The sequence below is a fragment of the Bubalus bubalis genome, chromosome 5 (genome assembly GCF_019923935.1).
Source record: "Bubalus bubalis isolate 160015118507 breed Murrah chromosome 5, NDDB_SH_1, whole genome shotgun sequence".
Taxonomy (NCBI): domain Eukaryota; kingdom Metazoa; phylum Chordata; class Mammalia; order Artiodactyla; family Bovidae; genus Bubalus; species Bubalus bubalis.
Window position 1 is genome coordinate 131,679,773 of NC_059161.1, and position 12,956 is coordinate 131,692,728.

At 68.7% G+C, this 12,956-nt stretch overlaps 1 protein-coding gene across 1 annotated transcript in view; it reads right to left on the reverse strand.

The window, feature by feature from the left end:
- Positions 1-10,837, reverse strand: part of MUC5B (mucin 5B, oligomeric mucus/gel-forming) — a 37,199-nt gene extending 26,362 nt beyond the window's left edge. Inside the window, exons 1-18 of the mRNA XM_044943986.2 lie at positions 10,727-10,837; positions 7,603-7,656; positions 7,123-7,455; positions 6,560-6,821; positions 6,342-6,456; positions 6,161-6,251; positions 5,825-5,934; positions 4,997-5,198; positions 4,497-4,622; positions 4,244-4,361; positions 3,449-3,587; positions 3,080-3,190; positions 2,903-2,972; positions 2,466-2,603; positions 1,978-2,142; positions 1,542-1,636; positions 472-598; positions 2-257 (exon numbers count right to left, since the gene is read on the reverse strand). Of these exons, the coding sequence (XP_044799921.2) occupies positions 2-257; positions 472-598; positions 1,542-1,636; positions 1,978-2,142; positions 2,466-2,603; positions 2,903-2,972; positions 3,080-3,190; positions 3,449-3,587; positions 4,244-4,361; positions 4,497-4,622; positions 4,997-5,198; positions 5,825-5,934; positions 6,161-6,251; positions 6,342-6,456; positions 6,560-6,821; positions 7,123-7,455; positions 7,603-7,656; positions 10,727-10,796 (2,582 nt within the window). The 5' untranslated portion in view covers positions 10,797-10,837. The remainder of the gene's footprint in view (position 1; positions 258-471; positions 599-1,541; positions 1,637-1,977; positions 2,143-2,465; positions 2,604-2,902; positions 2,973-3,079; positions 3,191-3,448; positions 3,588-4,243; positions 4,362-4,496; positions 4,623-4,996; positions 5,199-5,824; positions 5,935-6,160; positions 6,252-6,341; positions 6,457-6,559; positions 6,822-7,122; positions 7,456-7,602; positions 7,657-10,726) is intronic.
- Between the last annotated feature and the right edge of the window lie 2,119 nt (positions 10,838-12,956).

Genomic DNA, 12,956 nt, shown 5'->3' on the forward strand with positions numbered 1-12,956 from the left:
CCACACCACGCCGTTGTCATGAACGACCTCCCCTGGAGCCAGCACCGTGCCACGCAAGTAGCAGGGACAGGCCTCGGCAGGGACGCAGTCACCCGCGTCGTCCAGGAAGGTGCCCCGAGGGCAGACGCAGCCGTCCACAGGCACGAAAGCCACGTCGCAGGAGACGTCAGGCTGGCTCAGGGAGCGGCAGGTGGGTTGGCAGCTGTCCACCACGTGGGCGTAGCTCTGGGTCTTCGGGCAGCTGCTCGCGTACTTGGCTGGGGGTGGGTGGGCGACACACAGGTCAGCGGCCGGGTGGCCTGTCCCCGCTCACCTTGGGCACGTCCAAACTGGGACTGGAGTGGCCCAAGGCTCGGCTTCCCCTCTGGGGGTGGGGAGGAGCCCTGAGTTCTCACTGAGGACACGTGGCAGGGGGTGTCCTGGGGTGCCCAGTCCCCCCAATGCCCGCCTAGCCAGCTAGAAGACACTCACTGCACACGCCGTCCCGCCAGCCGCTGAGCAGCACGCCCCGGGCGGCGCAGGCCCGGACGTAGGAGGACAGGGCCGCACACATGCAGTCCTCACTCTTCTCACAGTTGCAGGTGTCGAACAGGCAGTTCTGGGGGGTGCACCGGGACGTCAGGGACCCCAGCCCACCAGAGAGCCTTCTCTCCCTGTCCATCCTTCCTGGGACCCCCATCTGGGCCAGAGACACGGGGCAGCCCCGAGCTAGGCGCAAGGCCACGGGGTTCGGGGGGAGTGGATGCGCTGCCCTGAGGGACGGGAGAAGCCAGGCTGCACAGGGACAGGGTTGATGGATGGCTCTGCATGGGGCCAGGACAGCGTCCAGCTGGGATTCTGGATCCGTCACAGGTTGGGTTGCCTATGAGGGGCGTGGGTTGCGGTGGGGGGAGACTAAAGGCAGAAGCTGGAGGTTGGGGGGGAGGGTGCTGGCAGGCCCACAGCACCCCCAAAGTGGGCCTGGGTCTTCCCGCCGTGGACACGCACGCCTGGGGGCCAGAGCCGTGTGCACATGAGGGTTTTGGCTTCCAAAAAGGTGGCCTGTGAGCCAACTGTCATGGGTGGAGTTGCGTCCCCAAGAAGAATGTGTCCCCGTCAGGGCCCTGGGCCTGTGAACGGCCCTGTTGGAAATGGGCTCCTTGCAGGTGTGCGGAAGCTCAGATGAGGTCATTAGGGTGGGTCTGAACCAACACGCCTGGTGTCCCCACGAGGAGAGCTTTGGGCACAGACACACAGGTCTGGGTCCTCGTGGAGACGAGCAGAGGGTGGTACCACCTCACGGCCCCCAGAGGTTAGAGAGGCAGGAAGGCCCTGGGTTCCTGCCAGCTTTGTGATCCAGGACTGGGGTGCGGGGTAGAGGCCTCCAGCTGTCGCCCCCCACCCCGCACCCAGTCTGCGGTCCTTTGTCACGGCCACCCCAGGCAACAAACACACCAGCCGTGGCTGTGTCCCTCGAGCGGGCCTGACCCATGGCCATGGAGGTGTGGACCGTCCTGCTCCCGGCACCCCGCCCCACCCTGGGTGCTGGCCGGGGGTCTCACCGAGTGGAAGGGCCCAGGGCTGACGACGGAGTGGCAGGGCGAGAAGGGCCCGGCAGGGCGGGTCAGCAGGGAACACCAGTGCTGGGCGTAGTTCTCTGAGGTGGGTGGGGGGGCGTGTGGCGGACGGTCATGGGCACGGCTCAGCGCTCACCAGCCTTCCTCCCACACCGCCTCCCCTGCACCTGTCCACCCGCCCAGCCCCGCTTGGCACCCCCAGGTTCTGTGGCCAGTGACTCCCCCAGGGACACTGATTACGGGCTCACTGGCTATGCTAAGTGGGCGCTGCTTACAGGGCAGCAGGTGCCTTCCCGGGGATGAGCCCCCAGCCTGCCAAGGACCCTGCATCCCCCTACCTGGTCACCCCCAGCCCCAGCCTCACAGCTCCCAGGCCCAGACCCGGGGTAATCCGAGGGCCCCGGGGCTGCTGGACACACACCGTTCTCCACGCTGAGTGAGCACGGGTCCTCGAAGCTGTTCTTGACGTTGGGGCAGGCGGCCTGGGTCTTCCAGGTGTTGGCGAAGGCCGCGGCTGTGGCCTCCACCACGCCACCAACGGTCCGGAAGTCGTCGGCCTGGTTCTGGTTGAAGTTCCCACACAGGCCTGGGGGCAGGGGTGGGGGGGTGTGAGCATCAGGGGGCTGCCCAGTCCGGCCCAGGCTCCCCACACCTGCAGGGACCTCCGCAAGGTGACTCCACCCAACCAGAGTCCTGGGAGGTAGGCTCCAGAGCTATCTGCAGATGACCTCTGGTGGGAGAGGGAGGTCAGCCCCAACGTGAAGCCTGCCATGAGGGCAGCGTGCCCTGTGCTTCACCCTCCCAGCCACTGTCCCGGGCCAGGGTCCCCGCCGTCCCGGGAACAGCTGCCTCCCAGGCTGCGTCCCCACCCTGGCTGCCCATCTGCTTCCAGCCCCCCATCAGCCTCACCGCACATCTGACCGCGGTAGGCGGGGTCCAGCCAGAGGAACGCCTGCATGAGGGGCACCAGCTGCACCTGCAGCTGCAGCCAGGGGCCCGTCTGCACCAGGATGAAGAAGGACGATGGCCTGAAGACCGTGACGTCCGCTGCAGGGGGTGGGGGGCGGTCAGAGGCCTGCGGTGCTGACCAGCCTGAGTCTTGGGTCTCAGGACCGCCTGTCAGGAGCCCCAGCCGCCCCTCCAGGGCCCAGGAGCCGGGCAGGAGCTCGCACGTGCATGTGACTGCGACCGCTGACCCCCCCGCGGGGCCGGTCCCCACAGAGCCGCCGTGAGCCCCGCCCCCCCATGCAGGCGAGAACCGCCTAGACCTGGGAGAGGCCGGGCTAGCTCTGTGCCGCCACCTGGAGGCCCCGCCTGGCCTCACAGGGCTCCCCAGGGCCACGTACCTACAGACACGGGCAGCTGGGAGTAGATGGAGTTCACGAACACCCCGCCGTTGGCCTGGATCTGGACAGTCTGGCGAGAGGAGGCGGGGCTGCGGTCAGCGAGGGGAGGAGCCAGCATGGCGCCCCAGCGGGGGACCGCCTGCCCCAACCCCTCCCAGCCCCCGGCCGGGGCCTCACCGTGTCCCCTCCATTCAAGCTCAGTGTCACTGTTTTGAGGCAGTTCTCGTTGTCGGTCAGGCCGCACTTCCGCAGCTCAGCCAGCACAGTGAGCGCGCTGTCCGCACACACCTGATGGGGCAGGACACCCCACGCGCTTGGTGGTCAGCCCCCCACCGGGCAGGGAGCCCCATGCCCTGGAGGTCCCTGCGGGGGTGGGGAACTCGCACGCAGTCACCTCGGGACCGCTTGTCTCCGGGCCCCACGAGTGTGAGCTGCTTCTGGGAATGGAACCCTGGGGGCTTCACCGCTCTGATGGCCATCGGGGGACCCTCCCTGGGGCAGAGGCGGGGGCCAAGGGCCCCGGGAGGCCCAGCAGGCGGGGCTCACCTTGGTGAGGACGTAACTGCAGTCCCCGTGTACGTCGTAGAGTTTCTCGTCGTAGGTAGAGATGTGGGACCCGCCCTGGACGGAGCAGGTGCCTGGGCACGGGAGGTCCTGGCACTGCCAAAGTCCCCCGGAGCAGGTGCTGGGGGGAGAGGGAGCAAAGGGGATGTGGGGAGGGGTGGTCAGCCCCATCCCGGCAGGGCGGGGCCTGGGGCGGGGCCTGCGGCGGGGCCAGGGGTGAGGCGGGACCGGGCGGGGCCGGGGCGGGGGCGGGGCGGGACCAGGGCGAGGCGGAGGGCGAGGCGGGACCAGGGCGAGGCGGGGCGGGGCCAGGGTAAGGCGGGACAGGGCGGGGGCGGGGCGGGACCAGGGCGAGGCGGAGGGCGGGGCGGGGCGGGGCGGGGCCAGGGGCGGGGCGGGGCGGGACCTGGGCGAGGCGGAGGGCGAGGCGGGACGGGGCCTGGGGCGGGGCCAGGGTAAGGCGGGACAGGGCGGGGGCGGGGCGGGACCAGGGCGAGGCGGAGGGCGAGGCGGGGCGGGGCGGGGCCAGGGGCGGGGCGGGGCGGGACCTGGGCGAGGCGGAGGGCGAGGCGGGGCGGGGCGGGGCGGGGCGGGGAGGGGCGGGACCAGGGGGTGAGGCGGGACCAGGGCGAGGTGGGGCGGGGCGGGGCCTGGGGCGGGGCCTGGGGCGGGGCCAGGGGTGAGGCGGGACCGGCCGGGGCGGGGCGGGGCGGGACCAGGGCGAGGCGGGGCGGGGCGGGGCGGGCGGGGCGGGGCCGGGGCCGGGCCAGGACCTACCAGGAGGTGCAGCTGGTGTTGAAGGAGGCCCCGGGGGCGTAGGTGCGGCCGCCGTGGGTGCAGGGGCACTGCCTCAGGGGCAGGCAGCCCGTGTGGGTGACGTCGTCCAGCACCGTGTCTGTGGGGCAGCAGGGGTGGGGCACGAGCTCTCAGCGGGGGCTGGGGGCAGGTGTGGAAGACACTGATGGGAGGCAGACACGAGGAGGGGGCAGAGGCCGTCGGGGGGCCATCCCCGAGGGCCCGGAGCACCTGCCTGGGGGGCAGAAGCAGCCGTCCACACAGTGGTCCTCGCACAGCTGGGAGCGCTCGGGGTTGGAGCAGGTGTCCACACAGGGCGAGCCGCACTCCTGGTGCTGAGTGTTCAGGGGGCATGTCTGGGCTGCGGGGGGGAGGCAGCGTTTGGCCCAGGAAGCCACCCCTACCCCCGCCCGCCATGTGCCACCAAGAGTCCGGGAAATGAGGGCCTCTTGCCCTGTCTAGCTGTCTTCTGGGTGAGGCAGGAGGGGAGGGGACCATGGGTCCCATGCCCCTGAGGACAGCCTCCAGCCCCCACCTGGGTTCAGGGGGAACCCTGCTCAATGTGCCAGGACCACCCTCTGGGCCCCCAGATGCCCAGGCCTTGCACCACCCCCTGCTCTCCTGCCATCCTCTCTCTGTGGGCCCCCAAAGGGCTCTGCCTGCCGGGGGTCCCCAGCCAGGGGCCAGGCGTCATGCTTGGGGCCACCTCCCCCCCACTCTCCCCAGGGCACTCACGGCAGAGGTCAGGGCCCCTCCAGTTCTGCGGCTGCCCCCCCGCGTGGGCACACTGGCGGGAGTACTCGGCGAAGGTGGCACAGGGGCAGGTGGGGCAGCGGCACAGGTCCTGGGTGCAGGCAGCCACATACACCTCGGTATCCACCAGCCCGTGGCATGGAGCGAAGGCGGGGCCCAGCAGGGTGCGGCGGCAGAAGCCCTCCTGGGAGACAGGACGGAGGCTGTGTCCTCCCTGGGGCTCACGCAGGGACCCCACCCTGCAGCCTCTCCCAGGCCAGGGAGCCCCCTCCCCTGCGGCCCCTCCATCCCTCACTGTCCGTCCTCTCATCCGTCCCTCCACCCACCTCTCCTTCCACCTCTCTGTCTGTCCATCCAGGCCTCCACCCAGTTGGCCAGCTGTCCACCTACCCCCACCCCCCACATCCTTCTCAACCCCTGACACCTTGCCATGCTCGGTGTGGAGTCAGCTTGGTGACCTATGATCCTGGACCCCCCACTCCCACTGGGCTGCAGGACACACCTGCCTGGGAGAGGTGCAGACCCCACCCTGCAGAGAAGGGGCGGTGGAAGGGCCTGCCCCCCGGCCCCCTCGGCAGCCCCAGAGGGGTCAGCGCTGACCTGCTGATGACCGCCCTCCTTCAGCCCCCACCGCTGACCAGTTCCAGGGCCTCATTTACAGCTGCTGGGTTCCACTGATTTCGGGGATCCTTGGAGCCTCTAGGCCACTTCCGGAGGTGGGATCTGCCCAGCTTATTGGAAGGGCTTTTCCCTGACCCCCAAGTGCCCCTCTTGGTGGGTCTGTCTGGGCTGCCGCAGGCAGGCGCTTACCTCGTCTCTGCAGTCGTCAGCAGCGGGAGAGGGCAGGGGGTCCTGGCACTGCTCCGTGGGCCCGTCCAGCTTCTGCAGGTTCCCAAACTGTAGTGGGCTCAGCCTGGCGTCTGCAGAGAGCAGGCCCTCCTTGCAGACCCTGGGGGGCTCTGGGGGCAGAGCTCCCGCCTGTGCTCAGGACCCCCGAAACGCCCCCTCTGGAGCATCACTGGAACTGTTGACACCCCTGACTTGACCCCTGCCCAGCGCCCCAGTGAGACCCACCCCTGCACCTCCAGCTTCCCAGGGACCATGCTGGGGTTGACCACCCGCCATGCCTGGACCCGGGGCACTCACTGTGGGCGTAGAACTCGCTGACGGCCCGGAGCCCGTTGAAGTCGCCGCACAGGCCACAGGTCTGGTTGGCGTACTTGGGGTCCAGCTCCAGCTGGGGGCAGGGGAGAGGCAGCTCCAGTCTCCGCCGGCCCCCCCCAGCCCCTGGGCCCCCCCCCCGGTGGGAGGCGTGGGGCACCCTCACCAGGGCGCTGTCTTCTCCGTTCCACATGAAGGTCAGCATCAGCCGGATGTTGATCTTGACGTAGGCACTGCTCCGCTCCACCAGGAGCCCCGCGCGGCTGTAGGGCAGCTCCTCCCTGGACAAGAGTCCGGTGCTCTCACGCGTCCAGCCCCCTCCCCCCCAGCTCCGACCCCCGCCCACCTTGGAGCCGGGCCCCTCCGCGCCCCGGCTGTGCTCACCGCCACCCGTTGATGAGGACTGAGCCGTTGGAGACCTCCAGCACGAGCCCCTGTGATCTGAGAACGATGTGGGTGATGGTAGGCCTGGAGCCCAGCAGGCCTCGGCGGAGCTGCAGGTTGAAGTCCTCGTAGGCGGAGCCGCAGTGCGCGGAGAAGACGTAGTTGCACAGCCCGGGGAAGCGGAAGACGTCGCCGTCAAAGGTCTTGTAGTGGAAGTCGCCCCAAGTGCTGCACACCCGCCCGCCGTGGGCCGCATTCAGGGCTGTGGGGAGCGCGCGGTGGTGGGGTGTGGCCTTCCTTGGGGCCAGGCCCCCGTGTGGGATGGGGACCCGCCGCCCCCTTCCTCTCTCCCCTCTGCCCCAGATTCTCGCCCCTGCCCAACCCTGAGGGCCTCGCCCCAGCACCTGGGCCGGCCCCCAAGAGAACCATCCACAGGGCAAGCACCCAAGGCCATCCAGCTGCTCCGCTGCACACACGGTCCCGGCTTTATCCCCAGGTCTGTGACCACCCCAGAGGCTGGCAAACACTCCCAACCCTGTGGGCCATGGGCGGCGTCCACTTACGGCTCATGGTGGGGAAGACAGTGATGGGCGGGATGAAGGTCAGGTGCCGGGCTGTGAAGGGAGCCAGGTCACACCCCGAACGTGGCCAGGCAGGGACCAGCCGCCATCCCCACCCCCAGGACCCCTCATTGGCCACCCTGGGGCAGCAGGGGGCCGCAGGCCAGCCTGACCCAGCCCAGGGAGCCCAGGACAAATGCTGTCCCTGTAGGAAGCTCCCCGTCCGCCCACGACACGCTCCTGCCCAGGTCTGAGTGTGTCCCTGCTTGTGTGTGTGTGTGAGCATGTGAGTGCGGGTGGGCAGCGCATGTGCGTGAGCATGTCTGAGCCTCTCTGCTCAGTGTCTGTTTCCTCAGGGCCCTCTGCTGCCCCCTCCTGTGGGCAGACGGGTCCAGGGGGGTCTCTGTGGCAGGAAGCCAGTGTGGAAAGGGGACCCCCTGCCGGCTCCGTGCCGGGCCCTCCCCGCCACGCCCACCCTCTGACCAGTCATCTCAGGCTGCTGACTCGTCCAGCTCTGCTGCACGCCGTCCTGGGTGTCTGCAGGGAAGGGGAGCGGGAGTCCATGAGAAGCTGGCCGTCAGGACCCCGCCCTGGGGCGCCGGGGTCTCCGAGGCTGCACGCTGGTGGCCCCGGGAACCGCGCCCTGTGCCCGGAGCTGACCGCCCCCCATCTGCATGGTGTGCACCTCACTGTGGCTGGGGTAGAGGAATCAGGAAAGGGTGTCGGCTCGCTGACTCCAGGCCACCCCAGGGAGAGCATCTGGCCCCCTCCACACACCCCTCAGAGAAGGACAAAGCTTGGCTTTGTGGGGAGAAGGACACACAGGTTGGAGAGGCTCCTGGGCATGACTTAGCAGAAACCCAAGCCTGCAGCCAGCTCCACCTTCGAGCCCCAGCCCTGGGCAGGCGGGAGGCCTGGGGGCCCAAGGCCACCTTGTGTCCCCCACCACTGGGTGCGCCCCTCCCGGGCCCAGGTGCCCCGCCACCTCGGTGGGCAAGACTGAGCCCCCTGCAGGCCCCTCTCTGTGAGGCTTGGCCTGGAGCACCCGCACACACAGCCCCAGAATTCCTTCCTCACGTGGGTAGGGCTCTCTCCGCTCCGCCCAGCCTGTGCCATGTGGGGAGACGGAGGTGAGGCCCGGAGCTCCCCGTGTCCCTGGAGGGGTGTTGCCCAGCAAGGGGTGCTGGGCCGGCTCCACAGCCGCCGCACCAGGCTCGGCTCCCTACGCTACCTTCCGGCCAGGACGCTGGCCTGGCGTTTCTCTCTCCTCCTCAGGACCCTGTTGACCACGCTTCTCCCTGCCCACCCTGACCCGCAGCCCCGACCCCAGGCCTGCAGCCTCTCCTGCACATGCCGGTCGTTTTACCCACCCCCTGGTCAAGAAACCAGGGGCTTCACATGGACAGGCTCACACTGCACCCCTTCTGGGGCCAGGTGACCACCCGTGAACCTGGCTGGTCCAGAGCTCGGCCAGGGAGATGCCCACCGCCAACCACCCCATCTACTGCTGTCCAGGCACACATCCCCCGACGGGAAGCCCCTCCACTCAGGGCCAGCCTCACCCCCTCACCCACGGGGGCTCAGCCCAGGGGACACCAGTGTGAGGCGGTGGATACACGGGATCCAGGCCGACGTTTCTGTCGGCCTCCTGTCTGCGCTCAGAGATGGATTAACAACAGGAGCAGCTTTGTGTCCTGAGAACACTGAAACAGTCATCGCAGGGACAGAGGGGCCGAGCCCCGTCTAAGCGAGATTGGGGCCACATATTTCCTACCCTTGGGGCAAGGGAGACACTTGCACATGTGCAGAAAGGCTCCTTGAGGGTGAAAGAGGAGGGGCGCCCCCACCAGAGGGGCACCCTCACCAGAGGGGCACCCGCGTCAGAGGGGCACCCCCACCAGAGGGGCACCCCCCATCAGAGGGACACCACCCATCACAGGGGCACCCCCACCAGAGGGGTGCCCCCACCAGAGGGGCACCCACATCAGAGGGACACCCACGTCAGAGGAGCACGCCCCACCAGAGAGGCGCCCCCCACCACGGGTGATGCCATGCTCTCCCTAGGCCTCGACTCAAATCTGTCTTGGAGGAAAGTTGTGCACGCGTGTCAGGGAGGGTCCTGGGGCAGTTAAGCGTGTGGAGAAAGAAATCAGATAATTGGCCAAAGGTGAGCAAAGGCCTGGAAGAACTGACCTCCGTAAATGGCTTAGCTGCCCCTTTCCTGGTGGCTCAGACGGTAAAGAACCTGCCTGCAATGCAGGAGACCCGGGTTTGATCCCTGGGTCGGGAAGATGCCCTGGAGAAGGGAGTGGCAACCCACTCCAGCCTTCTTGCCTGGAGAACCCCATGGACAGAGGGGAGCCTGGCAGGCTCCAGTCCACGGGGCCGCAGAGTCGGACGTGTGACTGGCACGCCCCACTGCGGGGACGCCCGCGCCCTTTCTGGGGAGGGGGTGGGTCGGGTGGAACTGCTGCATGGTCTCTCGGGACTGAACAAAGCACTTCTCTGTGCCGTTCCCACGTGTGCTGTGGCTCTAAGAACAGGCTCTGTACCTTCGTTTACAGCTTTTGCCTCCTTGAGAAATGCATTTTTCACTGGAGGCAAGGGCCGAGGGGAGTTTGCGTCCCGCCTCGAGGCCCTGGTGGGCGCGTGGCCAGGATTCCTACTTCTCATCCAGGCCGCCCGGATCCAGGTCCTCAGGGAACTGAGGTCTCCCTGTGGCCTCTCCCACATCACGGTCGCCACGGTGTCTCCTTCTGGCAGGAAGGAGCCCCATCCAAGGGACTTGCCCTCAACAAGAGAAGGGGAGTGGGCTCACTGCAGGCCTGCTGCCCCGGGGCTAAGCAGGGCCACGGCTGGCCAGACAGGCTGGCCGGGCACCTGAACTGCACAGCAGATGCCAGGCGGCATCTGGTACCCTCACCAGGATTTGCCACGGTTCAGCCCGCACCCCAAGCCTGCCCGCCCTCCAAGAAAGGCGGCCTGGGGCAGAGGCTCTACAGACTGTCTGCCCACCCCTTCACCGCCTCCTTTCCATCGGTGGAGAGGGCTTCAGGCGGTGCCCGGCTGCCCAGACCCCTGTGCATGGGCGCCCTGAAGGAGTGGGGCCCCGGCCCAGGCCAGCCCCGCTGGGCGCCCCCGGCAGCACCCCGCATGCACAGTGAGTGTTAGGGCTCTTGGTGCATCCCCGGCTCCGGGGCCAGACGGGCGGCTGCAGGCGAGGAGGGCGAGAAAGGCCGCAGGGCGGGTGTGGCTCCGGGAACAGCCAAGAGTCCTGGCTACTGCCTGGGCCAGCCCCGAGGGCAGAGTGGGAAATGCAGCTCCTCGTGGGCACCTTTTGTGCTGACTCTGCCCCCTCGCCTCGCGGCAGTGGGGGGTGGCCTCACAGAGACCAGAGAGACACCCCAGCTCGGGCCCCTCACCCAGTGCCAGCCCCTCCCATCCCCGAAGCCAAGACCCTCAGTTTTCCCTGAGGTTCCAACTTCTCCCAGCTCAGGCTGCCCAGGAGTCCAGGACACGCAGGGCCCCGTGGAAGACACGCTGTCCACTATGGGCCTGCGGGGGGCCACCCCTGCTGTGCGGGGAGAGTGAGGGGCTGCATCCTTACCTGCCGTGCCCGCCGAGAGTAGGGCCACGAGGGCCCACAGCAGCGCCAGGCACCAGCTCAGGGCACCCATCCTGGGGCTGGCGCAGCGGTGGGCGGGCGGCCAGAGGGAGTGGGGCGCGATGCTCGCTCCCCTGGGGGCCCTGGGGCTTATGTAGCAGGAGGCCTTGGCCCCGAGCCCAGCTCCCGGGCCACGCAGGGCACGATCCTCCCCCACGACAGCCGCGTGTGTTTGCTCTTGGGGAGGGCCGAGGCACGCAGGAACCCGGAGGAGGAGGGATTTGTGGTTCTGGGCCCCAGAGACGTGGGACCCCCCCCCCCACTTTTCCCCGCCCCACCCCCCAGCAGCGTCTGAGAGTCAGAAGGGAGGGGGCGGGTGGCAGGGCTGGCAGAGCCCCCCTGGAACAGGGTCGCTGTGACCACCCAGGGCTGCTGCTGCCGTGCCCGCTCCCAATAGGGTGGCGATGGGCCAGGTGAGGGCAGACCCTGGGCCCGGGCAGCGCCCCCATGCAGAGGAGGAGGCTGTGGGGGTGCCGCTCCCGAGGAGTGGGAAGGGCCGGACATCTGCTCCCTGCAGGAGTGTGGAGGCTGTGGGCGGGGGAGAGCCTGCCCCCAGGCTCGCAGGGGTCCCAGAGGCCCCAGCCGTGCCAGCAGGACCCGTCCAGGTCTCTGGGCTCCTCTCCGTCACCAAGTTCAAATTCAAGGGGAAACTGGCCTTGGGAGTGAGGTGAGGGTCAAACAGAATGCAGGCCAGGAGCCAATCCCCATGTGCGGGCCGGGACGTCCATCCTCAAGGCCTTGCCACCCCCTCCCCACTCGGGGTCCCCCGCCAACAACAGGCTGAGCAAGGACCCACATACAAAGGGACGTACTCCTGGCTCCCAGCAGGGCTGACGGGGCACGCTGGGGCTGGGGTTCCCCAGACCCCAGCACCCGGCCTTTCAAATGAGAACCCTGAAGGCCCAGCTCCCCGGGCCGGTGTGGCTGGTGGTGGAAGTTCGATGGTGACCCTTGCCCCACAGCGCCCTTCTTCCAGCCCAGCCACGCCCCTCTCCCCGGAACTCGTCCTCTGGCTCTTCCCGCCACTGGGCTCCTGACCTCAAACCTGACGTGTCTGAGCGCAGAAGGCCCTGGGGTGCCTGACCTGCCCCCCAGTGGGGGGCGGTTTCCAGGCTTGCGTGGTGAACACTCAGCACCTGGACCCACTCCCCTCAACCACCCCGCCTTCGTCTCCCCGATGAGTCCATAGACGTGGAATTTCTGGGGCAAAGGGAAAACCCACCTTAAAGCTGTGGGCGTCTTTGACTGCCATCACCCCGCCGCCCTCAGCTTGGCCGAGGGCCCCGCAGGCCCTGTTTCTCCTCCTGGCTCCTGGTGTCTCCGGAGTGCCTCCGGCACCAGCGAGAGCTGGGCGGGGGGGCCCTCCTGCCGACCTGGGTCCTGGGTCTCAGCAGGAGCTCCGGCTGCCCTCCCGCCCCATGCTTACTGTAAGCCCCTGGGCCGGGGCTGCGTGGTCTCCAAAGTTCTCTCTCAGGGACCCAGGGGTCCCGGTGGCAGAAAGCACAGCTGAGGGGGTTTCTGGGGAAGGGGTCTCTGGGGGAGGGCTGGGCAGGGGCCCCACAGGACCGGCCTGGGGGCGTGCTGGGGCCCCCGCCACCCCTGTGCCCCCAGGCTGCGGCTGTGCCTGGCCTCCCTGCAAACACGGGGCTCTGCACCTGGGCCCTCGTGTGTGTGTTGAGGGGCACACTGCAGATCCCTGGAAGGCAGGAAGGAAGGAAGCAGGAATCTGGCCCCCGGCCCGCGCCCCTGTGGCCAGCCTCCTCCTGCCTCCCCGCAGCCCTGGCTCTCGGTCTGTGCCCCCAGCCTGACCCCAGTTGGACACCGCCAGAGCTGGCCCACCCCTCCGGCCATCCTGCATGGCCAGAATCCTGCAGCCGTTCGGGGCGGCCCCTGGCCCCCACCGCCACCACGTGGGAGCAGCTGAGCACCTGGGCGCTCGAGGGCAGTCTCTTCAAGCTTTGAGGTTGTCCTCTGCACCCCTCACCCCACCCCACCCCAGAAGGAGTGCTCCGTGTAGCCGGGCTCTGGCCCGTCTGCTCATGGCTGGCACACAGTAGGCACTCAATAAATGCATCGGAAGAGTGAGCCCTCGCTGCCCTGCGCACCCCCCATGCCATCAGCATCCTTGGGCAGGGTCACCGTGGGCGGGGTCGCGGGATTGAGACATCCCGGA